This window comes from Lepidochelys olivacea, assembly GCF_965140295.1.
Source record: "Lepidochelys olivacea isolate rLepOli2 genome assembly, chromosome: 2".
NCBI classification, from domain to species: domain Eukaryota; kingdom Metazoa; phylum Chordata; order Testudines; family Cheloniidae; genus Lepidochelys; species Lepidochelys olivacea.
The window spans coordinates 137,750-165,138 of record NC_140412.1 but is presented as its reverse complement, the minus strand read 5'-3'; the positions used below and the strand labels follow the sequence as shown (position 1 = coordinate 165,138).

General features: G+C 45.7%; 1 protein-coding gene across 6 annotated transcripts in view; it reads right to left on the bottom strand.

Annotated features, from left to right (window-relative positions):
* Nucleotides 1-352: 352 nt before the first annotated feature.
* MAPK15 (mitogen-activated protein kinase 15) overlaps nucleotides 353-27,389 on the bottom strand; it is a 71,584-nt gene continuing 44,547 nt past the window's right edge. For 4 of the 6 annotated variants that reach the window (XM_084619159.1, XM_084619160.1, XM_084619156.1 and 1 more), the window contains exons 9-15: nucleotides 23,547-23,684; nucleotides 23,128-23,233; nucleotides 11,347-11,641; nucleotides 3,603-3,668; nucleotides 2,691-2,845; nucleotides 1,534-1,695; nucleotides 353-1,177 (exon numbers count right to left, since the gene is read on the bottom strand). In XM_084619159.1, the coding sequence (XP_084475285.1) occupies nucleotides 953-1,177; nucleotides 1,534-1,695; nucleotides 2,691-2,845; nucleotides 3,603-3,668; nucleotides 11,347-11,641; nucleotides 23,128-23,233; nucleotides 23,547-23,684 (1,147 nt within the window). In that variant the 3' untranslated portion in view covers nucleotides 353-952. The remainder of the gene's footprint in view (nucleotides 1,178-1,533; nucleotides 1,696-2,690; nucleotides 2,846-3,602; nucleotides 3,669-11,346; nucleotides 11,642-23,127; nucleotides 23,234-23,546; nucleotides 23,685-27,389) is intronic. The other 2 variants (XM_084619161.1, XM_084619158.1) reach the window with 2 other exon arrangements.

Genomic DNA, 27,389 nt, shown 5'->3' with positions numbered 1-27,389 from the left:
GGGGAAAGTTGAGGGGAAAGCATTGGAAAGACTGCTGTTAAAGTGGGAAGCTAGCTTTAGCCTTAACTATGGTAGGGCAACTGTTGTTCCATAACAACTTTATGATTCAGCAAAGGCATGTCATGGAGTGCTGAATTCTGGGAGAGACAGGTGAATGTATAATCAGTGTCAGGCCATTAGACAAAGAAGCACTTCCCTGGTGATTCTCTCTCATTCAATAGCTTACATAGCAGATAACATGCTGTGAAAAGAAGGTACTTCCCTCAGTGAAATATAAGCAGTTTATTACAATACATAAAGAGTATATCAACACACAGTAGTTATAGTATTAAATACACCAGAGAAAAATACATAAAAGAAAGGGAACTACTTTATTGGAATGAGAGAATGTTAATAACTGATTTTGTACCCCAAAAGGATATGGGAACTACTGGGAACATAAAGAGAAGGGAGTTCAAGATATCCATGGTAAATTTCGTCTTCCTGGGCTTCAGAGAATGATCTAGTCTTAGTTACCTGCTCCTCTCCAAAGTTTGGATTCAGTGAACACAAACCGATTGAGGCCAATAGAAATGGACAAATCAGCCTGGATATATCTAACAACACAAGCCAGCAGCAGAATAAAGCAGCTTTCTGTAGCTATCAGTGATACTGAATATGAGAAATAGTATGTAAAGATAAACTGTGCCTACAGCATTGTATGGAAACAAATGGTGCTGCATCCCCTGCCTACCTTGTGTCTTTGCACAGGCTTGAAGTTAAATGGATCAGAATGCCAGATCATTCTTGCTATCTTGCCCAGAGAAAGTGGCACTGTACCCGATATGGTGAGTGCAGGCAGTACTTCTCTAGCATTTGGGGTCCTGCCAAATGCCTGGGAGTGGAGTTGTACCCCAGCTGTTTGTTCCCTACAGGGCCTGTCACTGGGTGGATTGGGCTGTACTCCACTTGGTCAGTGCTGGTGCATATTCAGTGCTGGTGCCTGTTGGCAGGAATTTGATATTGGAAGATTCTGGAGTGCAGATTTACAGATGGTCCCGTAGGACTGGGAGTAACTGCCCATCGATGCCTTGGGATCTCCAGCAGCTCCCATATTTGCTGTGACCTGGAACATCTTTTTACTGGACTTCAGAAGAGGGTGAGCATCCCTGCTGGGAAACTGTGGGTTCCTTGGATTCTGTGTGAGAAAGAAAAGTCAAAACAGCTCAGGCACCCTAAATCAACTCCTCATACAGAAACAAGGGGTGTGGCACAGATCCTGGCTATGCAGAGAAGGAGTAGAGCAAATCCCAGAATGAGAAGGGGCATAGGGCAGGACTGTCCAGAAGGTGAAGGAGAGAAGGTTGTAAAGGAGACATGGGCTCAGCCTGCACCCCGAGAGGGAGAAGACAGTGGGGATCAGTCAAGATATGAAAAGACACAGACTATGATCCCACCAGAAAAGAGTTTGACGGGAAAGGCATATAGCTGTAGATACTCTGTGCAGCTCCAATCAGTCACTTGAAATGGGGAAAGGAAAATGCCCATACTTACTAGTCTGGTACTGGTTGCTGTCACCACAACCATCATGGGAGAGTCCTTCCTGGTCAGGTGACTGTGGATAGCAGCTTCCTGTGCCTGACTGGATAGTGAAAATGATCTCAGGTTGGATACGGACTGACCTTGAGAGTCAGGACCTTTTGGCACTTCCTGATTCTGAAGGAGAAAGATATCAGTGACAGGGCTGAGCAGCAGTGTCTGGCAGCCCCTGGGGCTTGGAGAGGAGGATCAGTATTCTGAAAAAGCTCTTCTCTTGCTACCATCATGGAACAAGTGGAATTTCTTGCCAGGTAGGATTTATTAAGAGAGTACATCTGTGGTTTTTACATCTGGGGTGATCACCTCCATTTACATTTCTTTCTCAGGATGGATAACCCTTTCTGTACCAGTGCAAGGGAATATGCAGGGGTTAACCCTTCAGAAACGGTTGCTTCTGTTCAAACTCTCTCCTAGCTTTGACAATGAGCACATGCACAGGTGTTGGACATATACATGTTCCAAACACACATCGTGTTAACTAGCACTTGGTATCTAATTCACCAGCAGAAACATCACCTCTGCCTACCTTGTGGCAGATCATTTTAGTCACCAACAGGACTCTACATGCACAAAAGGACGGAAAATCACAAAGCTGCCTTCTAAAGGTGTGACACAACGACTATTCTCCTCCTCCTCAAGAGGAATACGTTCATGGACACTAGAAGAACTGCTGTTACTTCACATCTAATTCTTGTGATGTCACTATTAGTCACTGCTTCAAAATCTGATGTAAAACCATTGGATCTTAAGGATGAAAAATCCTTTGTGGGCATCCAGTTCTTACTCATGCTAGCAAAAACTCTATAGCCAGCCTTCTCTTCAATGTCCCTGGTAAAGGAAACCTCAATCTTCTGTGTGGACACAGTGGGATTATTACTCACACTGTGCAGACTGTGGGAACTCTTTCTCAGATGAAAGACTCTCCATATGTCTTGCAGGACTTACCTCAGTCACAAGAAGCCTTTCAGCCTTTCTAACTGAGCAAATCACAGACCAACTTGACTTCCCCTTGGAAATGGCACCACAGTGGAAGGCAAGTAAAAACTCATTTCCCCCCACAGCAACTTAGATCCCTGCAAACAGTAAGACTGGTTTTGTGTGATGCTACTCACGTTATAGGGATTCTGTATGCCTGTTGCAGGTGGCTGAGCACTCATATTCACCCATGTGATCTGTCTCCCAAGTTTCCTATTGATGGAGGATGCTCTCTGATGCTGAGGGAGTGGTGCTGAATGGTTCCTGGCCATTACAACAGAACCCAGGCTATCTGCAGGAAGAAAGAACACGTGTGTGATGCATGGCTAAAAAGGGTTAAACATCCTGCAAAATAAATAACCCTCAAAAGACATGTGGGGAGATAATGTTTGTATTTTTGTGTATTTACATATGTACGAGTAGGCTTGACAATGTAATCAACAGTCCCTGTCTATGCTGCATTCTGGTAATTCAGAGGTCAAAAGAACATCCTATCATTTAAATGAATGGTAAACTAATTGAGTAACCAGTAAAGTAATAAAGAAGCTGTTTTATGCTGGCTTGGTAAATCTGAGTATTGGAATATCCACCAGCTTTTTGTCATGTATAATTTTTGGGGTTTGTCTGCTCCATTTTTTTTGCAGTGCACCCTAACTGAGTGACCATACTTAGCTCCGCACTAGGACCCCAGTCACAATGTGATACATAGAAAGGAGGGAGAATTAGAGTGAGAAGAATGAAGGATGAAACACAGATGGTAAAGATAGAGCAAGGTTAGAAAGGATGAAATGGACAAAGAAAAAGAACCTCATAGAGAAACAGAAGAGAAGATAGTAAGTGGGGGAGGGAGGTGGAAGAGGTGCATCTCATACCTTCTCTCTTACAGGGAGGGAAAGAGCAAAGGTGGAAGAAACAAAGGGATGGGAAGAGAAAGGAACACACAGAGCCAGAACAAGAATAGTGAAGAAGCAAACAGAGACAAAGTGAGTGAATACAGAGAGAAACCAAGGAATCAAGAAAGGGGTTGCACGGGAAAGACTGTTACTCACCTTCAGTAACTGAAGTTCTTCGAGATTTTTGTTCCTGTGGGTGCTCCCCTTTAGGTGAGCCTGCACCTGTAATCGGAGATTTTTTAGTATCCGTGCCTAGTTGGGTTGCACATGTGCTGTCCCCATCTCACACCACTTCTGGTGGTTACATACCACTTTGCAACCAACTTTCCCTCAGTTCCTTCTCTACTGCAGAGTCTCTAACGTGACAATTCTGAAGTAGAATCATAGAATATCAGGGTTGGAAGGGACCCCAGAAGGTCATCTAGTCCAACCCCCTGCTCAAAGCAGGACCAATTCCCAGTTAAATCATCCCAGCCAGGGCCTTGTCAAGCCTGACCTTAAAAACCTCTAAGGAAGGAGATTCTACCACCTCCCTAGGTAACGCATTCCAGTGTTTCACCACCCTCTTAGTGAAAAAGTTTTTCCTAATATCCAATCTAAACCTCCCCCACTGCAACTTGAGACCATTACTCCTCGTTCTGTCATCTGCTACCATTGAGAACAGTCTAGAGCCATCCTCTTTGGAACCCCCTTTCAGGTAGTTGAAAGCAGCTATCAAATCCCCCCTCATTCTTCTCTTCTGCAGGCTAAACAATCCCAGCTCCCTCAGCCTCTCCTCATAACTCATGTGTTCCAGTCCCCTAATCATTTTTGTTGCCCTTCGCTGGACTCTCTCCAATTTATCCACATCCTTCTTGAAGTGTGGGGCCCAAAACTGGACACAGTACTCCAGATGAGGCCTCACCAATGTCGAATAGAGGGGAACGATCACGTCCCTCGATCTGCTCGCTATGCCCCTACTTATACATCCCAAAATGCCATTGGCCTTCTTGGCAACAAGGGCACACTGCTGACTCATATCCAGCTTCTCGTCCACTGTCACCCCTAGGTCCTTTTCTGCAGAACTGCTGCCTAGCCATTCGGTCCCTAGTCTGTAGCTGTGCATTGGGTTCTTCCGTCCTAAGTGCAGGACCCTGCACTTATCCTTATTGAACCTCATCAGATTCCTTTTGGCCCAATCTTCCAATTGGTCTAGGTCCTTCTGTATCCTATCCCTCCCCTCCAGCGTATCTACCACTCCTCCCAGTTTAGTATCATCCGCAAATTTGCTGAGAGTGCAATCCACACCATCCTCCACATCATTTATGAAGATATTGAATAAAACCGGCCCCAGGACCGACCCCTGGGGCACTCCACTTGATACCGGCTGCCAACTAGACATGGAGCCATTGATCACTACCCGTTGAGCCCGACAATTTAGCCAGCTTTCTACCCACCTTATAGTGCATTCATCCAGCCCATACTTCCTTAACTTGCTGACAAGAATACTATGAGAGACCGTGTCAAAAGCTTTGCTAAAGTCAAGAAACAATACATCCACTGCTTTCCCTTCATCCACAGAACCAGTAATCTCATCATAAAAGGCGATTAGATTAGTCAGGCATGACCTTCCCTTGGTGAATCCATGCTGGCTGTTCCTGATCACTTTCCTCTCATGCAAGTGCTTCAGGATTGATTCTTTGAGGACCTGCTCCATGATTTTTCCAGGGACTGAGGTGAGGCTGACTGGCCTGTAGTTCCCAGGATCTTCCTTCTTCCCTTTTTTAAAGATTGGCACTACATTAGCCTTTTTCCAGTCATCCGGGACTTCCCCGGTTCGCCACGAGTTTTCAAAGATAATGGCCAGTGGCTCTGCAATCACAGCCGCCAATTCCTTCAGCACTCTCGGATGCAACTCGTCCGGCCCCATGGACTTGTGCACGTCCAGCTTTTCTAAATAGTCCCTAACCGCCTCTATCTCCACAGAGGGCTGGCCATCTCTTCCGCATTTTGTGATGCCCAGCGCAGCAGTCTGGGAGCTGACCTTGTTAGTGAAAACAGAGGCAAAAAAAGCATTGAGTACATTAGCTTTTTCCACATCCTCTGTCACTAGGTTGCCTCCCTCATTCAGTAAGGGGCCCACACATTCCTTGGCTTTCTTCTTGTTGCCAACATACCTGAAGAAACCCTTCTTGTTACTCTTGACATCTCTGGCTAGCTGCAGCTCCAGGTGCGATTTGGCCCTCCTGATAACATTCCTACATGCCCGAGCAAGTAGAGGGAGGGTAGTGGAGCACCCACAATGACAACCATCTCAAAGAAACTCAGTTACTGCACAGGGTTAGTAAACCTTTTCTTCTTCAAGGCATGTCTCTGTGGGTGCTCTACTTGAGGTAACTGTAGAGCAGTGCCCCTCGGTGGAAGGGAGGGGCTTCAGAGTTGCAGTCATGGCAGATGATAAAACCGCAAGTCCGAATAGAATGTCTGATTGCTGCTCTATGGCATAATGCTGTGTGACCCTATGGGCGGACAGCCAGGTTACTGAATTGCAGATGTCCATAATGGGCACATTTGCTGAGGAAGGCTATCGATGTAGAGACTGCTCTGAAGTGTGTGCGGATTGTAGCTGTTGATGACGATAACAAGTCAATGCAGCTGGAGATCCATTTTGATAGCATCTGTTTAGATATGGCATCTCCCTTAGATCAATCCATAATGGAAAGAAATAACTGATCTTCTGAAAGTCTTTGTCCTCTCAATGTAAAATGCTAGTGCTCTCCAAACATCCAGAGTGTGGAGCATTGCTTTGTGAAGTTTTGGGAAGAACGATGGGAAATGCATGGGCTGATTCAAGTGGAATGAGGAAGCTACTTTAGGTAAGAATTTGGGATGTGGTTTTAGGGTAATTTTATTTTTGAAAAATGTTGTGTATGGGGGTGTGTGCCATGAGGGCCCCCAGTTCTCCAACTCGTCAGGCGGATGTGATAGTGATGAGAGAGGCCACCTGTGAGAGAGAGAAGTGAACACATCATTAATGGTTCAAAAGGGGGCACAGTAAGGACTTGCAGCACCAGATTGAGGTCCCATGGTGGAGTAGGGGCTCGTATTTCGGGGTAGAGGTTACAAAAACCCTTGAGAAAGTGTTTAGTGGTCAGGTTTCAGAGTAGCAGCGGTGTTAGTCTGTATCCGCAAAAAGAAAAGGAGTACTTGTGGCACCTTAGACTAACAAATTTATTTGAGCATAAGCTTTCGTGAGCTACAGCTCACTTCATTGGATGCATTCAGTGGAAAATACAGTGGGGAGGTTTTATATACACAGAGAACATGAAACAATGGGTGTTACCATAGACACTGTAACAGGAGTGATCAGGAAAGGTGAGCTATTACCAGCAGGAGAGTGGGGAGGATAGGGGGGCACGGGGAGAAAACCTTCTGTAGTGATAATCAAGGTGGGCCATTTCCAGCAGTTGACAAGAATGTCTGAGGAACAGTGGGGGGAGGGGGGAATAAACATGGGGAAATAGTTTCACTTTGTGTAATGACCTATCCACTCTGTCTTTATTCAAGCCAAAGTTAATTGTATCCAGCTTGCAAATTAATTCCAATTCAGCAGTCTCTCATTGGAGTCTGTTTGGTATGATGTTCATGATGGCATATATCACATTGCTAGATGTGCACGTGAACAAGCCTCTGATAGGGCCTAATCACATCAGCCACACTATCAGAGGCTTGTTCACGTGCACATCTAGCAATGTGATATATGCCATCATGTGCCAGCAATGCCCCTCTGCCATGTACATTGGCCAAACTGGACAGTCTCTATGTAAAAGAATAAATGGACACAAATCAGATGTCAAGAATTCTAACATTCAAAAACCAGTCAGCAAACACATCAATCTCTCTTTGGTCACTCGATTACAGACCTAAAAGTGGCAATTTTTCAACAAAAAAACTTCAAAAACAGACTCCAATGAGAGACTGCTGAATTGGAATTAATTTGCAAGCTGGATACAATTAACTTTGGCTTGAATAAAGACTGAGAGTGGATAGGTCATTACACAAAGTGAAACTATTTCCCCATGTTTATTACCCCCCCCCCCCACTGTTCCTCAGACATTCTTGTCAACTGCTGGAAATGGCCCACCTTGATTATCACTACAGAAGGTTTTCTCCCTGCGCCCCCCCCCCCCCACTCTCCTGCTGGTAATAGCTCACCTTTCCTGATCACTCCTGTTACAGTGTCTATGGTAACACCCATTGTTTCATGTTCTCTGTGTATATAAAACCTCCCCACTGTATTTTCCACTGAATGCATTCAATGAAGTGAGCTGTAGCTCACGAAAGCTTATGCTCAAATAAATGTTAATCTCTAAGGTGCCACAAGACAGCTTTGAGTAATTTGAGTGGTTGCATTTGGCCATTACTGCTTCATAGTTTGCGATCCTAAACTGTAGAATCGATGAAGAGTACGCTTTGCACCCAAAAAGATCCAACCTCTTCCAGTCTGTTTATATGGGGTGGATCTGAAATGGTGTTGTCTACCCTGCTTGTTCCCGGCCTCTACCACTACAGAGTTTGGTGTGGGGTGTGAAAATAGGAATTCCATCCTGTTGGAAAGGACATAATTTTTATCTGCTCTTTTGCAGGTGTGCTGAATTGTTGCTGGGGTTTGCCAGACAGTCTTGACTGGGTCCATGACAGCCTAATTTACAGGGACAACAATCTTGGAGGAGGCTGGAGGATGTCCAGCAACTTATGTTCCACCACTACTTCTATCGGTATCTCCTGGGAATCTGCAATCCTCTTAAACATTTTGTGGAACTGTTTAAAGTCATCTATGAGGGTGGTGGGGGCATGATAGCTTCATCTGAGGAAGAGGATGAAAAATTGGCAGTTAGTGCAACTTCCTGATCCAAAGTGACCTCTAATTCCTTCACTGCCTCTTCTGGAGGTTCAGAGGGGGAAGCAGAATGCCTTGCCCTAGGCAGACTGGGAACCTTAGCATAGTGTTGGCGCTATGCTGTCCATAGGCCCCAGTAAGGCCACTGTAGTGGAAAAAGCATAGATGTCTATACCAGCCTTGAGTCTTGTGTGGTACCTATAGTGCTCTGGTGGACCTGGTCTGGTAGCTGTGTGGACAGGCAAGGAGTGATGGGAGGAGTGGATTTCATCATCTTCATCCTTGCCAACTGGATAAAGAAGCAGCTGATCTGGTTGGTGTGGTAAGTTAATTCCGTACCAAGCATGCTGGAGTGAGGTCAGTACTAAGGAGTGGAGATTCCAGTGCCGAGGAGATCAGAAGATCCTTGTGGTGGAGAAATTGTGTGGTACCAAGAGCATCTGTTCAAGAGGAAGTAAACAAAACTAACTAGTATTCTCTAGTTAAAACTAGAGAGAGAAAAACAGAGGCATTGCTAAGAGCTTCATCTCAAGCAGAGGGCCGTAGAGAAAGAACTGAGGGGGTGTTGGCTGCACAGGGCTATTCACCGCCAGATGCAGCGCAAGATGGGGAGAGCGCATGTGCAACCCAACCAGGCACTGCTACTAAAAATGTCCAACTACAAGCGCTGGGGCGCAGACTCACCTAAAGTGGAGCACCCACAGGGACACTCCTCAAAGAGAGAGGGTGGGAGTCTTTGTTTTAAAGTTTTTAATAAGATATGGTCTCCATGCTGGGCTGAAGATAGCTTGTTCTTCTGTAACAGGCTTTGGCAGGTTGGGTCTGAGGCCATGTCTACACTACTGGCTAAACCAGCACTGCTGCGATCAATGCATCAGTGCAGATTTAGCAGATCTGGTGAAGATACACTAAGTCAATGGCAGAGCACTCTCCCGGCGATGTCTGTCTGTACTCCACCTCCCCAACAAGCAAAAGCTATGTTGACAGAGCGTCTCCCGTCAACACAGTGCGATATAGACACTGCTGTAAGGCAACCTAAGTTGCGTCGACTTCAGTTACGTAACTTAAATAACTGAACTAGCATAACTTAGGGCTGGTATACACTTACAGAGTTAGTGTAGACCAGCCTTAATGGACAAATTGGCCGCACAAGAATCACTGGCTATCATTATTGTGCTTCGGCTTAGTGATAGCTTAGATGGGGGTGGGCACGCTCTTTGACCTGAGGGCTACATCTGGGTATGAAAATTGTATGGCAGGCCATGAATGCTCATGAAATTGGGGGTTGGGCTGTAGGAGGGACTGAGGTCTCTGGCTGGGGGTGCAGGGTCTAGGATGGGACCAGAAATGAGGAGTTCAGGGTGTGGGAGAGGGCTCCAGGCTGGGGCAGGGGTGCAGAGGGGGGTGAGGGCTCCAGCTGGGGGTGCAGGCTCTGGGATGAGGCTGGGGATGAGGGGTTTTTGGGGTGCAGGAGGGTGCTCCAGGGTGGGACCAAGGGGTTTGGAGGGCGGGAAGGGGATCAGGGCTGAGGCAGAGGGTTGGGGTGTGGGAGGGGGCCAAGGGTGCTGCTCCCGGCAGCGCTTACCTCAAGCAGCTCCTGGAAGCAGCAGCATGTCCCCCTCTGGCTCCTACGCAGAGGTGCAGCCAGGCATCTCAGCATGCTGCCCCATCCACAGGTGCCACCCCTGCAGCTCCCATTGGCCATGGCTCCCAGCCAATGGGAGTTGTGGAGCCCCTTGGCTGACCCTAGGCATAGGAGCCAGAGGGGGAACATGCCGCTGATTCCGGGAGCTGCGCAGAGCCACAGCATAGGCAGAGTGGGGCAAGCCCTGGATCCCTCTCCCTGGCAGGAGCTTGAGGGCCAGATTAAAACGTCTGAAGGGCTGGATCTGGCCCTCAGGATGTAGTTTGCCTACCCCTGGCTTAGATCTATTATATATGTATGTAACATTAGCTTGAAATGCCTTCAATTAACTCTGCTGTATTCCCTTTTATTTTGTATTTGTCACCCTCTCTTTTAATTCTTCTGTAAAAAGATAATTTGTACTGAAAAATTCTGTATATCCTTAAAAAAAACACTAACTAGCCTTTTACTAAACTATAATAGAGTGCCCATTAAATCATAGTGCCCACTAAATCATAGAATATCAGGGTTGGAAGGGACCTCAGGAGGTCATCTAGTCCAACCCCCCTGCTCAAAGCAGGATCATTCAATATTCCAGGTGCATTTGATAATCTTTAAAAAAATATTAACAGACCTATTAGTTATCCCAGATCAAATAACCCAGAGACAACATAAGTAATAAAAATTATTTGGTCTGTTCACAATCCTCACTAGAGTCCTCCATTACCACTACCAGGTCTACCCAACTCCTCATGAGCAATGGCAAAAAGGCAGGCCTTGCATCATCCCCTGAAAGCGAACAAATATGAGCTCTTACAGCCCAAAGGAAGGAGTTCCAAAGACCCAGGAACCCTACAAAGAATGCCCTCCCAGCTGTTCCTTCTCTTATACTGATGGGGCTTTGACTGTAATTGTGGCAGTATGTCACAGGGAGAGAGGAAGTCTCTCACATAGGTCCCAGGCCAGTTTGGTGGCACATTCTACTGGTATGTGATTTGAGAATGGAAATAGTAGAAAGAAAGGACTTTGGGAAGGAAAGATATTGTTTAACAGGCAAAAGACTTATCTGAGTCTTTACTGGTAAGTTTGTGATTCTTGAATGAGTATTTGGTGTTCCAAATATTTGAGTAGGGAATTTCAACACCCAGCACCTCTCCACAAAAGTGTCAGTACAAATCATTCTGAGAAAGGAAAATTCCCCGCCCCCCAACTGGAAATTCATTTGTCTTGATATTCTCTCTGCACTGTCTTCCTGGTGCAACTTCCCTTCCCCTTTTACACTCACCATCTCATATTGCCCCTGTAAATTTCATTGGTTTCTATCTCCTTCCTGCTTCGCTCTCCCTGTCCTTAGCTATTATGTGCAACACATTCTAATTCAGGAGGTTGGTACATACTCTGAACAGTGGTGTGCGTTATGGGGTTGTAAAGCATGTTGATTTTAGGTCTCTGGCAGAGAGTTCCTGCTAAACCCTCTCTCTGGCTGGAAACTTCACAAAGCACTGTAGGCCCTGCAGGCACATGTGAACTTTTCATAAGAGTGGGTCTTGGCTCTCTCTGATCCCCAATGGTAGATAAAGGCACAAAGCTGGTGTTTGGAAGAGATGGTTTGAACTGAGATGGACTTGGTTGAAGGTTCTCTCTTTGGATTTGTTTCTGTTGACGGTTATTTGCCTTCCTTTCCAGAATCATCTGCAGGAACAAGAAGCTGGTTACGTTTTTAAAACATATAAACATGATTAAGAACATAAAGATGGCCACATTGGTCTGACCCAATGGTCCAACTACCCCATCTTCCCAAGTGGCTGGTGCCACATACTTCAGAGGGACTGAACAGAACAGGGCACTTTATCGATTGATCCATCCCATCATTCAGTTCCTGGTTCTGGAAGTCGAATGGCTATGCAGGTGGTGTTGGAGAGAAGGCTTTGGATTCTTTGACCTTGGGATGGTGTTCCAAGAAGGAGTGCTAGGTAGAGATGGGCTCCACCTAACAAAGAGAGGGAAGAGCATGTTCGCAAGCAGGCTGGCTAACCTAGTGAGGAGGGCTTTAAACTAGGTTCACCGGGGGAAGGAGACCAAAGCCCTGAGGTAAGTGGGATACCAGGAGAAAGCACAAGCAGGAGCGCACAAGAGGGCAGGGCTCCTGCCTCATACTGAGAAAGAGGGCAGATCAGTGGGTTATCTCAAGTGCCTATACACAAATGCAAGAAGCCTGGGAAACAAGCAGGGAGAACTGGAAGTCCTGGCACAGTCAAGGAATTTTGATGTGATGGAATAACAGACTTGGTGGGATAACTCACATGACTGGAGTACGGTCATGGATAGATATAAGCTGTTCAGGAAGGACAGGCAGGGCACAAAAGGTGGGGGGAATTGCACTGTATGTAAGGGAGCAGTATGACTGCTCAGAGCTCAAGTATGAAACTGCAGAAAAACCTGAGTGTCTCTGGATTAAGTTTAGAAATGTGAGCAACAAGGGTGATGTCGTGGTGGAAGTCTGCTATAGACCACCGGACCAGGGGGATGAGGTGGACGAGGCTTTCTTCCGGCAACTCACGGAAGTTACTAGATCGCAGGCCCTGGTTCTCATGGGAGACTTCAAACACCCTGATATCTGCTGGAAGAGCAATACAGCGGTGCACAGACAATCCAGGAAGTTTTTGGAAAGCATAGGGGACAATATCCTGGTGCAAGTGTTGGAGGAACCAACAAGGGGCAGAGCTCTTGTTGACCTGCTGCTCACAAACCGGGAAGAATTAGTAGGGGAAGCTAAAGTGGATGAGAACCTGGGAGGCAGTGACCATGAGATGGTCGAGTTCGCGATCCTGACACAGGGAAGAAAGGAGAGCAGCAGAATACAGACACTGGACTTCAGAAAAGCAGACTTTGACTACCTCAGGGAACTGATGGGCAGGATCCCCTGGGAGAATAACATGAGGGGGAAAGGAGTCCAGGAGAGCTGGCTGTATTTTAAAGAATCCTTATTGAGGTTACAGGGACAAACCATCCTGATGTGTAGAAAGAATAGTAACTATGGCAGGCGACCAGCTTGGCTTAACAGTGAAATCCTTGCTGATCTTGAACGCAAAAAAGAAGCTCACAAGAAGTGGAAGATTGGACAAATGACCAGGGATGAGTATAAAAATTGCTTGGGGATGCAGGAGTGAAATCGGGAAGGCCAAATCACACCTGGAGTTGCAGCTAGCAAGAGCTGTTAAGAGTAATAAGGGTTTCTTCAGGTATGTTAGCAACAAGAAAGTCAAGGAAAGTGCGGGCTCCCTTGAATGAGGGAGGCAACCTAGTGACAGAGAATGTGGAAAAAGCTAATGTACTCAATGCTGCTTTTTGCCTCTGTCTTCACGAACAAGGTCAGCTCCCAGACTGCTGCACTGGGCAGCATAGCATGGGGAGGAGGTGACCAGCCCTCTGTGGAGAAAGAAGTGGTTCGGGAATATTTAGAAAAGCTGGACAAGCACAAGTCCATGGGGCCGGATGCGCTGCATCCGAGAGTGCTAAAGGAGTTGGCGGATGTGATTGCAGAGCCATTGGCTATTATCTTTGAAAACTCATGGCGATCAGGGGAAGTCCCGGACGACTGGAAAAAGCCTAATGTAGTGCTCATCTTTAAAAAAGGGAAGGAGGAGGATCCTGGGAACTACAGGCCAGTCAGCCTCACCTCAGTCCCTGGAAAAATCATGGAGCAGGTCCTCAAGGAATCAATTCTGAAGCATTGCGAGGAGAGGAAAGTGATCAGGAACAGTCAGCATGGATTCACTAAGGGCAAGTCATGCCTGACTAATCTAATTGCCTTCTATGATGAGAACTCCCTCTGTGGATGAGGGGAAAGCGGTGGACGTGTTGTTCCTTGACTTTAGCAAAGCTTTTGACACAGTCTCCCACAGTATTCTTGCCAGCAAGTTAAAGAAGCATGGGCCGGATGAATGACTATAAGGTGGGTAGAAAGTTGGCTAGATTGTTGGGCTCAACGGGTAGTGATCAATGGCTCCATGTCTAGCTGGCAGCCGGTATCAAGTGGAGTGTCCCAAGAGTCGGTCCTGGGGCCGGTTTTGTTCAATATCTTCATAAATGATCCGGAGGATGGTGTGGATTGCACCCTCAGCAAGTTTGCAGATGACCCTAAACTGGGAGGAGAGGTAGATACGCTGGAGGGGAGGGATAGGATATAGGGGGACCTAGACAAATTGGAGGATTGGGCCAAAAGAAATCTGAGGTTCAACAAGGACAAGTGTAGAGTCCTGCACTTAGGACGGAAGAATCTCATGCACCGCTACAGACTAGGGACCGAATGGCTCAGCAGCAGTTCTGCAGAAAAGGACCTAGGGATTACAGTGGACGAGAAGCTGGATATGAGTCAGTGTGCCCTTCTTCCCAAGAAGGCCAATGGCATTTTGGGATGTATAGGTAGGGGCATTGCCAGCAGATCGAGGGACGTAATCGTTCCCCTCTATTCGACATTGGTGAGGCCTCATCTGGAGTGGAAGCTGGGCCAGACCTGAGGGGAACTGTGAACCCGTTCATCTGGACATGATTTGGGAGCCAGCCCCAATCCTGCAGGACAGGATCCACAGGAGCTGTCACTCCCGAGTATGTTTGTTTTAACTATTGTTTTCCTCTGTTTTGCATTTGCAAATCCACAGGGCTCAACTGTTAGTTATCTTCTCCATTCTCTGAAGGGCTACCACAAAGTTATTTCTTAGTCATTCTCCTGGGATTTTTTCCAGTCTAATTTTAATTGGCCAAAGTGATGTATTTTCCAGTCCCTCTGCATTCTTTTAAGCAGCACTCCAGAAACTCCTCTCCTCTCCCAGTCCATGTAATTGTCATCTGCAACCTCAACTCCTTGCTAATCACCTCCCTTATCTGGTTTTGATACCTGGCTTTCACTTTTATTTCATCAAAATCTTCCCTACCCTCATACACGGTGACTAATTTCCATGCTGATGTTCCATCCAATCCCTTAGAGGCCTAACTCCTCTCATTTTATTTCCAACAAGAGACCAGCTCTCCCACTCACAAAATTGATCCCTCATTTGACCATATCTTCACCAACCATTGCTCCTTCAATACCAGAGTTTCCTCTCTATCAACTGTCATTTTATTCAACGTCACCCATTTGTTCCCTGATCGGGCCATCTGTGACCGCTAATTGATCACCATCCATGATTTCTCAGCCACACCACTCTTGTCTCAATCTTCACCCCACTTTACCAAATCATTCTGTATGGAGAGATCTTGGCACACCAGCAAAATGCCTGGACTACTACTGATAATTAGAATATTGATTATCATGCTCATTGCCAAAAGCAGCTAAATCAGTAGGCCTTAACAGGCCTCTGCAATGACCTTACTATAATTAAGCAAGCAGCCGGGGGGGCATGGGTTGAGGGGGAATCTGACCCTGTGTCCTTCCTGATAAGATCTCTGTTGAAACTGCTGAGGTATGTGTTTTAGAAAAAACAGGATGCTTGCCTAGATCTGCCCTTTGGGATGTGTTTGTCAGGGTCCCCAAAACATGCGGACTCTGGAAAAAAACCACATCTGTCTAATAGATGGTTTAAGGAAAACTCGTTGCTTAACCTTTGAAATTGTTTGCTTAACAAGTTTTTTGATATTGTTACACTAACCTGAATAAATAAGGAAACTTCATGGACACAGCTTAGGATCCCCAATGGCAGCTGAAAGATGGGCCAATTGGACGGCTGTCATTGTACCACTCAAAGACCACTCCAGACTTCGGTAATTACTGATTTTTGGGGTGTTTTATTAACCTATTGCAGACATGTTTAAGTGCTTAAGACTAAAATAAAGTGCAGCTTTAAGTGAAAGCAGTCTTGTATTGTACTGTGTGTGCCAGACATCTATTGGTCGGAGGGCCATGTTTCCCTTGATTTATTTCCTGCCACTGCCTCACCAAGAGTAATAGTTACCAAAAGCTTTGCGGTTTTTAGAACCACAGTAACAGAATTGGAGGCCCCAGCGAGGATTGGTGGAGAGGAAGGAGACGAATGGTACAAACAGTTTATCTATTGCAATAGGAGGTAAAAGATGGTGTGGTGGGGTACCTCTCCACAAGTGCCTGTGTCATAGGTCGAGTTAATTTATGGATAAATTCTGTTACTGGGACTTAGAGCTCAACCTGTCAGCCTGTTTTGAGTGGGGAATTATGTCCAAAGGAAAGTAAGAACAGTTAAAAATTATGTTGGGGAACAGCTTGACTGATTTTGTACTTTGCTACTGATACTTTGCAACTGCCTAAAAAGCAATTTTGAGAAAAGTAGTAAATTAACAAACAAAGGATATTACTGTGTCAGGACCTTTCCTTAGGTAAAGGTCCCGCAGACACACAGAGCCCTGAGTCCACCAGGAAGGGATGTAAAGTTTGGGTCCCTTACTTTCTGAGTGCCCAAGAGAGAGTGGGGTTAGAGCCCTAAACTGTGTGGGTAACAATCCACTCCTTCCAACGTCTGACTCTCTCATTAATTCCCAACCCTCCTTCCATTCCTCCTCTTGATCATGCAGAATCTTTCCGATGGGCAGGGGAGAGATGAAGAGGGAAATCAACAAACTTTGTCATGATCCCCTTCTCCCATGTAACTACCTTTTTAGTTCACTTGCTTGTTCACCTTTAACCCCTCCAGCCATTCCTGTGAACCCATCCCCTAAACCTCCATCACGCTTACACTCCCTGCCTACTTTCCTCCACTACTTCTCACCATCTGCCTAATCCTTTGCTTTATTTAAGATTTATCGTCTTCATTCTTAAAAAAAAAAAAAAAAACACCCCCTCCTTGCCTCTCTAGTTACTGCCCTCATCTCCCTTACTTCTAAACTCAATGAATGTCCCACCTATAAGTGCGACCTCACACATTTGTCTTCTCCTGCTCATCCCAGATCCCCTCCAATCCAGCTACTGACCTCTCTGCTCCACTGAAACTCCTCTCATTAACATCTCTAATGACCTCTTCCCAGCTGAGACTCAAGGCACGTACTCATCCTCCTAGACCTCTCTGCTATATTCGATGCTGATAATCATACTGTGACACACTCTATACGATTTTATAAAAGTATGCTAATGAGTGTGAATATAATGTAACTGGACTATGCTTCATGCAAAAGGTCTCTTGTAAGGTATTACAAAGCTTATAATATACTGAGTGTGGTCATCCTAGTTGTATAAATGTATCACTCTAGTATCTGAAACTAGAATATAACTCTGAGGGCCTATTGTAATTATGCAAAGTGGGCCATTAATGGTGGCTTGGAATCTTGATGGCTCCTATTAACCAGGACAATGGTCTGTAGATGGCTCTGTTTCACTTGTAAGTCTTCCTGTATACATGTGTGCTGGCAAGTGGGTAATGAAGTCTTACAGTGACATGTGATCATGTCACCTGAACTGGAATCCATCTTTAACCTGGTCCTTTTCCATTGTGAAGGAGGGAATGGGAACCCAGAGAGGGACAAAAGGATTCCCGCCTTATGCAAAAGATATATAAGTGGGTGGAACAGAACAAAGAGGCAGCCATCATGAGAAATCCCCTACCTACCACCTGAGCTGGAACAAGGGCTGTACCAGGGGAAAGGACTGTGCCCAGACTAGGAAGGCATCCAGTCTGTGAAAGAAACTTGTTGAAGCCATCTCTGAGGGTGAGATTTTAATCTGTATTCAGTTTTATTACTGTATTAGGCTTAGAGTTGCGTGTTTTATTTTGCTTGGCAATTCATTTTGTTCTGTCTGTTACTACTTGGAACCACTTAAATCCTAGGTTTCAGAGTAGCAGCCGTGTTAGTCTGTATCCGCAAAAAGGAAAGGAGTACTTGTGGCACCTTAGAGACTAACCAATTTATTTGAGCATAAGTTTTCGTGAGCTACAGCTCACTTCATCGGTATGAATGATCAGCATCCGATGAAGTGAGCTGTAGCTCACGAAAGCTTATGCTCAAATAAATTTGTTAGTCTCTAAGGTGCCACAAGTACTCCTTTCCTTTTTATTTAAATCCTACTTTCTGTATTTAATAAAATCACTTTTTACTTATTAACCCAGAGTACGTATTAATACCTCAGGGGGGAAGCTGTGCATCTCTCTATCAGTGTTATAGAGGGTGAACAATTTGAGTTTACCCTGTATAAGGTTTATACAGGATAAAATGGATATATTTAGGGTTTGGACCCCATTGGGAGTTGGGCACCTGAGTGTCAAGGACAGGAACGCTTCTTAAATTGCTTTCAGTTAAGGCTGCAGCTTTAGGGCCCATGGTTCAGACCTTAGGTCTGTGTTGGAGCAGACTGGTGTGTCTGGCTCAGCACGACAGGGTGCTGGAGTCTCAAGCTTGCAGGGAAAGCAGGGGCAGAAGTAGTTTTGGCACATCAGTTGGCAACCCCCAGGGGGTTTCTGTGATCCAACCCGTCACACTCTCCTTTTTTACCCTGTACCCTTACTGACCTTCCTACCCTGGTTCTCCTCCTACTTCTCTAACCACTACTTCAATGTCTCTCTTGTTTGCTTCTTCTCCTACTACGCATGAGAGTTTCTCAGGACCCTCTCCTCTTTAATACAATAGACCCTGCCTTTGGATAATTTAAATCACTCACACTATTTCAAGTATCATCTCTGCATTGATTACTCAAATCTTTTTCTCCACTCCTGACTAGTCTTCTTCCACCCTAGCCTGGGCCTCAGCCTGTTTTGAATGTCTCTTCATGGCTGTTTCACTATGAACTTAAACTTAACACGGCCAAAGTCAAATTCCTTATTTTCCCCATTCTCCATCACCATTGATAAAACCACTATCTTCCCTATCACTCCAGGTTGTAACGCAGGTTTTTCTTAGATGCTTCCCTTACCCTGATCATCCAAACTGTGTCTAAAGTCGATCTTTTTTCTTTTATCTGTGCAACTAAAGGTCTCATTCAGCCTCTCATAATTTCTTCATCCATAAATGATCTGGAAAAAGGGGCAAACAGTGAGATGGCAAACTTTGCCGAGGATACAAAACTACTCAGATAGCTATTTAATCTTGAATACTGTGTGTAGAGCTGGTTGCCACATCTCAAAAAAAGATATATTGGAATTTAGTACAGAAAGGTCAACAAAAATAATTAGGGGTATGGAACAGCTTCCATATGAGGACAGATTAATAAGACTGGGCCTTTTCTGCTTGGAAAAGAGACTACTAAGGAGGGATATGATAGATATCTATAAAATCATGACCAGTGTGGAGAAAGTAAACAAGGAAGTGTTATTTAGCCTAGTGGTTCTCAACCTTTCCCTTTCCAGGCTCCTGTACTCCCTTCCAGAGTCTGATTTGTCTTGCGTACCGGCAATTTCACCTCACTTAAACTACTTGCTTACAAAAGTGTCACAGCACATTATTACTGAAAAATTGCTTGCTTTCTCATTTTTACCATATCACTATAAAATAAATTGGAATATAATTACTGTACTTACATTTCAGTGTATAGTATATAGAGCAGTATAAACAAGTCATTATCTGTATGCAATTTTAGTTTGGACTGACTTCACTAGTGCTTTTAATATAACCTGTTGTAAAACTAGGCAAATATCTAGATAAGTTGATGTACCCCCTGGAAGACCTCTGCATACCCCCAGAGATACATGTTCCCCAGGTTGAGAACCACTGATTTAGCCCTTCTCATAACACAAGAACTAGGGGTCACCAATGAAATTAATACGCAGGAGGTTTAAAACAAATAAAAGGAAGTACTTCTTCACACAATGCACAGTCAACCAGCAGAACTCCTTGTCAGAGGATGTTGTGAAGGCCAAGACTATAGCAGGGTTCAGAAAAGAACTAGATAAGTTCATGGAGGATAGGTCCATCAATGGCTATTAGCCAGGATGGGCAGGGATGCAAAACCATGCTCTGAAGTGTCCCTAGCCTCTGTTTGCCTGAAGTTGGGATTGGGTGATGGGATGAATCACTTGATGATTGCCCTGTTCTTTCATTCCCTCTGAAGCACCTGGTATTGGCCATTGTCACAAAACGGTATACTGGGCTAGATGGACCATTGGTCTGACCCAGTATGGCCGTTCTTATGTTCTTGTCTTGAGTATGATGTCATCCTTCTCTCTGCTCTTCCCAACATCCACATCAACCCATTCTAGGCCATACAAAATAATTCTGCTAAGATCATCTTTGGACACTGTTCTGATCTTATCAGCCACTCTTTGAATCCCTCCACTGACTGTCCTTCCGCTTATCTCATTGCTTTGTGACATACCTCTTTGTATGTAGCCAAGAATTTCATTGGCATTTTTACTATCCTCTTGAACTGCAAATTCAAGTCTAATTTACTTTCCACCATCAAACCTCAGTCTCTCTGACATTCCTTCTCCACATATATCTCCCTCTAACTGAGAATGTGGCTTTCAAGTTATTCTCCCTCCCACCCCCCAAGATCATAGAATCATAGAATATCAGGGTTGGAAGGGACCCCAGAAGGTCATCTAGTCCAACCCCCTGCTCGAAGCAGCACCAATTCCCAGTTAAATCATCCCAGCCAGGGCTTTGTCAAGCCTGACCTTAAAAACCTCTAAGGAAGGAGATTCTACCACCTCCCTAGGTAACGCATTCCAGTGTTTCACCACCCTCTTAGTGAAAAAGTTTTTCCTAATATCCAATCTAAACCTCCCCCACTGCAACTTGAGACCATTACTCCTCGTTCTGTCATCTGCTACCATTGAGAACAGTTTAGAGCCATCCTCTTTGGAACCCCCTTTCAGGTAGTTGAAAGCAGCTATCAAATCCCCCCTCATTCTTCTCTTCTGCAGACTAAACAATCCCAGCTCCCTCAGCCTCTCCTCATAACTCATGTGTTCCAGACCCCTAATCATTTTTGTTGCCCTTCGCTGGACTCTCTCCAATTTATCCACATCCTTCTTGAAGTGTGGGGCCCAAAACTGGACACAGTACTCCAGATGAGGCCTCACCAATGTCGAATAGAGGGGAACGATCACGTCCCTCGATCTGCTCGCTATGCCCCTACTTATACATCCCAAAATGCCATTGGCCTTCTTGGCAACAAGGGCACACTGCTGACTCATATCCAGCTTCTCGTCCACTGTCACCCCTAGGTCCTTTTCCGCAGAACTGCTGCCTAGCCATTCGGTCCCTAGTCTGTAGCTGTGCATTGGGTTCTTCCGTCCTAAGTGCAGGACCCTGCACTTATCCTTATTGAACCTCATCAGATTTCTTTTGGCCCAATCCTCCAATTTGTCTAGGTCCTTCTGTATCCTATCCCTCCCCTCCAGCGTATCTACCACTCCTCCCAGTTTAGTATCAACCGCAAATTTGCTGAGAGTGCAATCCACACCATCCTCCAGATCATTTATGAAGATATTGAACAAAACCGGCCCCAGGACCGACCCTTGGGGCACTCCACTTGATACCGGCTGCCAACTAGACATGGAGCCATTGATCACTACCTGTTGAGCCCGACAATCTAGCCAGCTTTCTACACACCTTATAGTGCATTCATCCAGCCCATACTTCCTTAACTTGCTGACAAGAATACTGTGGGAGACCGTGTCAAAAGCTTTGCTAAAGTCAAGGAACAATACATCCACTGCTTTCCCTTCATCCACAGAACCAGTAATCTCATCATAAAAGGCGATTAGATTAGTCAGGCATGACCTTCCCTTGGTGAATCCATGCTGGCTGTTCCTGATCACTTTCCTCTCATGCAAGTGCTTCAGGATTGATTCTTTGAGGACCTGCTCCATGATTTTTCCAGGGACTGAGGTGAGGCTGACTGGCCTGTAGTTCCCAGGATCCTCCTTCTTCCCTTTTTAAAAGATTGGCACTACATTAGCCTTTTTCCAGTCATCCGGGACTTCCCCGGTTCGCCACGAGTTTTCAAAGATAATGGCCAATGGCTCTGCAATCACAGCCGCCAATTCCTTCAGCACTCTCGGATGCAACTCGTCCGGCCCCATGGACTTGTGCACGTCCAGCTTTTCTAAATAGTCCCTAAACACCTCTATCTCCACAGAGGGCTGGCCATCTCTTCCCCATTTTGTGATGCCCAGCGCAGCAGTCTGGGAGCTGACCTTGTTAGTGAAAACAGAGGCAAAAAAAGCATTGAGTACATTAGCTTTTTCCACATCCTCTGTCACTAGGTTGCCTCCCTCATTCATTAAGGGGCCCACACTTTCCTTGGCTTTCTTCTTGTTGCCAACATACCTGAAGAAACCCTTCTTGTTACTCTTGACATCTCTGGCTAGCTGCAGCTCCAGGTGCGATTTGGCCCTCCTGATATCATTCCTACATGCCCGAGCAATATTTTTATACTCTTCCCTGGTCATCTGTCCAACCTTCCACTTCTTGTAAGCTTCTTTTTTATGTTTAAGATCCGCTAGGATTTCACCATTAAGCCAAGCTGGTCGCCTGCCATATTTACTATTCTTTCGACTCATTGGGATGGTTTGTCCCTGTAACCTCAATAGGGATTCCTTGAAATACAGCCAGCTCTCCTGGACTCCTTTCCCCTTCAAGTTAGTCCCCCAGGGGATCCTGGCCATCCGTTCCCTGAGGGAGTCAAAGTCTGCTTTCCTGAAGTCCAGGGTCTGTATCCTGCTGCTTACCTTTCTTCCCTGCGTCAGGATCCTGAACTCAACCAACTCATGGTCACTGCCTCCCAGATTCCCATCCACTTTTGCTTCCCCCACTAATTCTACCCAGTTTGTGAGCAGCAGGTCAAGAAAAGCGCCCCCCCTAGTTGGCTCCTCTAGCACTTGCGCCAGGAAATTGTCCCCTACGCTTTCCATAAACTTCCTGGATTGTCTATGCACTGCTGTATTGCTCTCCCAGCAGATATCAGGAAAATTAAAGTCACCCATGAGAATCAGGGCATGCGATCTAGTAGCTTCCGTGAGCTGCCGGAAGAAAGCCTCATCCCCCTGGTCTGGTGGTCTATAGCAGACTCCCACCACTGCATCACTCTTGTTGCACACACTTCTAAATAGATAGAGCAGCATGGGACAGTATGATGAGCAAGGTCAGGTATAAGTGCAGGACTAGGGGTGAGTGGAAGGTGAATTGAAGGAGGAGATAGGTAGGATTGAATGTCTGTGGAAAGGGTGGCAGGTAATCTGGAGAAGTAGTGTTATGGGAAGCAGAATAAGAGGAGCTACCTCATACAGTTTATTGCGATATTCTGCGACAGACAACTGGATATCGTCATCTAAAGGAAGAATCACATCGTAGTCCAGAGAGGGCTCCTTGGTGGGGCAGTGGAACCTACCAAGAAGATATCAAATATGTGACAAAATCTGAGAGTGAACACACACACAAAAACACAACAGGAGAGGCACTAGATATTAATAGATTTTAAGGCTACAATGAAAGCTAAAACAAAGACAGAGCGTGAGAGATCTGAAATATCACATACTAAAGGCACCCTCACCTTTTCACATGAAGAGGAGGAGAAAGCGGATTGAAAACTACCTTTACCTTCACCATTTCACATGGCAGAAGGGAAACTTGTGCTGGTAGCAGTCACACAACAGGCTTGGAGGGGGGCTGGGAAATGTCACACTGGCAATGCCCTCACCTTTTCACATAGGGATGTTGCAGGGCCTCTTCTGCAGTCAGCCGTTTGTCAGGGTTAAATACTAAGAGCCTCTTTAGAAGGTCCAAGGCATGAGGGGGGATAGAGGAGGGTAAAATTTCCTCAATTGTCACTCGCCGTCTGAAAGGCAAGAATCAAAGTTGTAGCTCCCAGTGCCCAATTTCACTGCAAAACCCTGTATCTCAATCCTGGGAATCTCATGGAGGTAACTCCTAACCCCAGATTTCACTCCCAAGGAGTGGTTCATGACTAATACTACGGTTTTGTCATGGATATTTTTAGTAAAAGTCAGGGACAGGTCACGGGCAATAAACAAAAAAATCACAGAAGCCGTGACCTGTCCCTGACTTTTACTAAAAACATCCCTGACAAAGGGAAGGAGGAGGGTCCAGCACCCTGCCCCTCCCCACCACAGTGGCTGGGAGCTGCAGAGACCCAATTGCCCAGTGGCTGGGAGGAGTCCCCGCCGCTGACTTGTGGGACTGGGAGCTGCAGGAGGGGGGTCCCGCACTGCCTGCGGAGGCAGGGTACCTGCAGGGAGGCCTCTGCCAGCAGTGGAGTCTGAGGATCTCCAGGGGGCCACTGCTGGCTGGGAGCTGCGGGGGGTCCCGCTGCCCATGGAGGCCGGCTGGCTGCGGGGTCCTCAATGCCTCAGAGGTTGCTGGAAGTCAGAGTCTGTGACTTCTGCAACCTAATCTTAGCTTTTGTCATGACCAGCCATACACTGTCGTGCTCAAATAACTAGATTATTGTGAGGTCTCAAACCTAGCTAGGTAATGACATGGAAACATTTTTCTGTGTTACTAAGAGTTAGAAAACTAAGCAAAGAAACACGAGCAAAATATCTTTGTTAGGAATTTATGATAGAAGTAAACTGCTAGGAACACATACATAAAAACTGATATAAATTTTTTTAAAAGTCAGTTCAAATTAAAAAACCCTTCATTACAAAACAAAATCACTATTTTTAACTATGTTGCAATATCATGCTAGTGACCTTCTGGGTGACTGGATTGGGGGTGCCAGAGTAGTGGAGGTGAAGAGGCCATGTTGGCCCTCTTGCTTTTGAAAGTGGACAGGTCTGGCCAGTCTGCTTTTTGCCACAGGCCTGGCTCAGCCCCCTGCCCTTCTTCTTCCTCCCATGGGCCCACCCCCTGGCCAGGCCGGAAGCTGGAGCCCGGGCAGCTGTGGGGAGCCATGGACCCTCCACCAGCCAGGGTAAGGGGTTCCCACGAGCGGCCCCCGATCCATGTCCCTGTGGCCTGGGACCCCTGCCCAGGCAGATGGAGTGTCCACAGCTCTCCGAGCAACTCTTACCATGGCCTAGCTGCTGCTCTTTAGTCCCCGGGCCCCCTCCTCTAAGCCAGCCTGGAAGCTGGAGCTAGGCCGGGGTAAGAGCTGTGCAGGCACTTGTGGGGAGCTGCAGAGCCTCCACCTGCCCTGGGTGGGGGGTACAGGGGTGGGGACATGGGCAGGGGGATGCTCTCAGCTGCCCCCACCCCAGGCAGGTGGAGCAGGGCCTTGTGGGAAAGAGGAGGGGCAAGGGCAGAGCCATGGCAGGGGTGGGGCCTCGTGCCCCCCTCTTCTAGGAAGAATCCATCACCTCTAGACTGGATACTGAACAGTATCATCTCTCCATTTGTCACAAGTCCTTCTGCTTATTTGTATTTATCTGTTTTTGTTGTGTGAAAGGGATAGTTAGTGGTTATGGTGTTCTTTGAACATAATGATTCATATTATATAATGAATGTGATACTTTGATGTTGACACACACATATAGTAGTCAGAGTTAAAGTTGCAAAGGAAAAGAACAGCTACTTACCTTACAATAACTGTGGTTTGAGATGATTTATCTGTGTGGATCCCTTCCAAGGTACACATGCACCTCACGAATGAGAGATCAGAATTTTTGACCAGCAGTGTCTATCGGGGCGTGCCTGCACCCTGCATATCTTTCTGCGTCTCCACTACCCTTCAATTCCCTAATTCAGAAACCCTATTAGGATAAGACTCAGAAATAGGGATGGGTTGTGGATCATGGGATCTCATGAACAAAATATCTCTACGAACCAAATTACTATAAGGTAAGTAACTGTTCCTTCCTCTTTGATGCATGGATCCCACTCAAGGTGACTAGTTAGCAATATCCAATTAGTAGTAGGAGGAACTGAAGCCAGTTCAGTGAATTATACAAAATTGTTTATGAAAGCAAGCAAAATTTGGAGACACACTGGATTGCTTAAGTTAAAGAAGTGGAACAAGAGGTCCTCAAGTTCCTGGAAGTGTCATGGGTTGCCATGACAATTAGATAAAAGATTTTAAAAATGGGAGGAAATATTTATAGTTCAAATAACTTTTGTTTAAATTGGTTAATTTCAGCAGAATATGGTTGTCATCTCTCCTTGGACATCATTTATATAGGGGCCACTGTGACAGACAACAGGACAGTGAATTAGGAGGAAGTTTCACCATCATGGCTGCTACCAGTCTCCCAGTGTCCTGGGATCCTCTAAGACACCACTGAGACTTTATCATCCTGATCTTGAAAGGTGTCTCCGGCTTGATCTGGTCAGGACATTACCCCATCCACCAGCTTCAACTAAATCTTGAACACCATCTAGAATTGGCACCCCGGGTTCCAGCTGTCACCCCGTCCCTGGAGTGTCATTTTCCTTCCCCACCCTTTTTCCTCCTCTTTCCTATCTTTTTTTTGTCTGATAAGAGTCTGATTTAGCCTCCAAGAAAACTCCACCTTTTGTAATATTGATGTGACCAGGGAAGTAGCTAAAAGTAATGTCCTAAATAGCCCAATGCTGGTAAAAGTTTGCCAATTCTTAAGAGTGGCTGATAAGACCATGTGCTGGGCCTATCATTTCCCAGCACCTGGACTGCAAGGGAAATAAAGTGTTAGAGACAGAAGCTGCATTTTCCATCTTTGCTGATCTTTTCTCTCCCTTTTTCAGCAAGTTGTCTGGCTTTGTCTTAAAGAAAAGATGATTGGACTTCAACAACTACCAAAGACCATCTTAACTCTCTCTCTCTCTTTCCCCCAAAAGGGATAGTTAATACCATCTTTAATATGATCTAAGACTTTCAAGCAGAGATCTTCTGCTATAAAAGACTATACTGTGACATTATTGACATGAACTGTGACCGTATAGATCATTGTTTCAACCTGGGTCCTATGGTTGCACCAGGTCTTTTAGCTTTAGAGGAGGTCAAGTGGGGTGTCTATGGAAAGGTTGTAGTTTTCTGGTTATGATTATGCTATCTGTATGCATGTTTCATTTATGCATATAAAGTTACAAGTATTGGCTCTGTACTGTCTGTATTTCAAACTTGTGCTATGCTTCTGGGTGACACCCCAGACAATTTGGTATCAGCACTGTGTAGCCTGCTTGATAGCCCATTAAGCACCATCAGCTATACAACTGACCCACTGAGAGAAGGTATATACACCTTGTGACTCAGCAAGGCAGGCAGGGACATGCTAAGTTTTTTCTATGCCATGTGCTGGAGAGCTTGTCTTTGAAACAAAGAAAGCAGAGGCCACATGCCAAGAGATTATAAAAGGCTGCTCTATCTCCTTCATCTTGTCTTCAATGCTGCTTCTTACCTCTGTAGGAACCTTACTACAAATGGAAGCTTTAAACAAAGGACTGAATGACCCATCCCAGCTGTAGATGTACTCCAGAGATTTGATTTGAGCCTGCAGTTTATTCCATCACTGCTACAAACCTGAACCAAGAACTTTGCCATTACTGTATGGAACTGATTCCATTTAACCAATTTTTAGCTCTCATCTATATTTCTTTCTTTTATGAA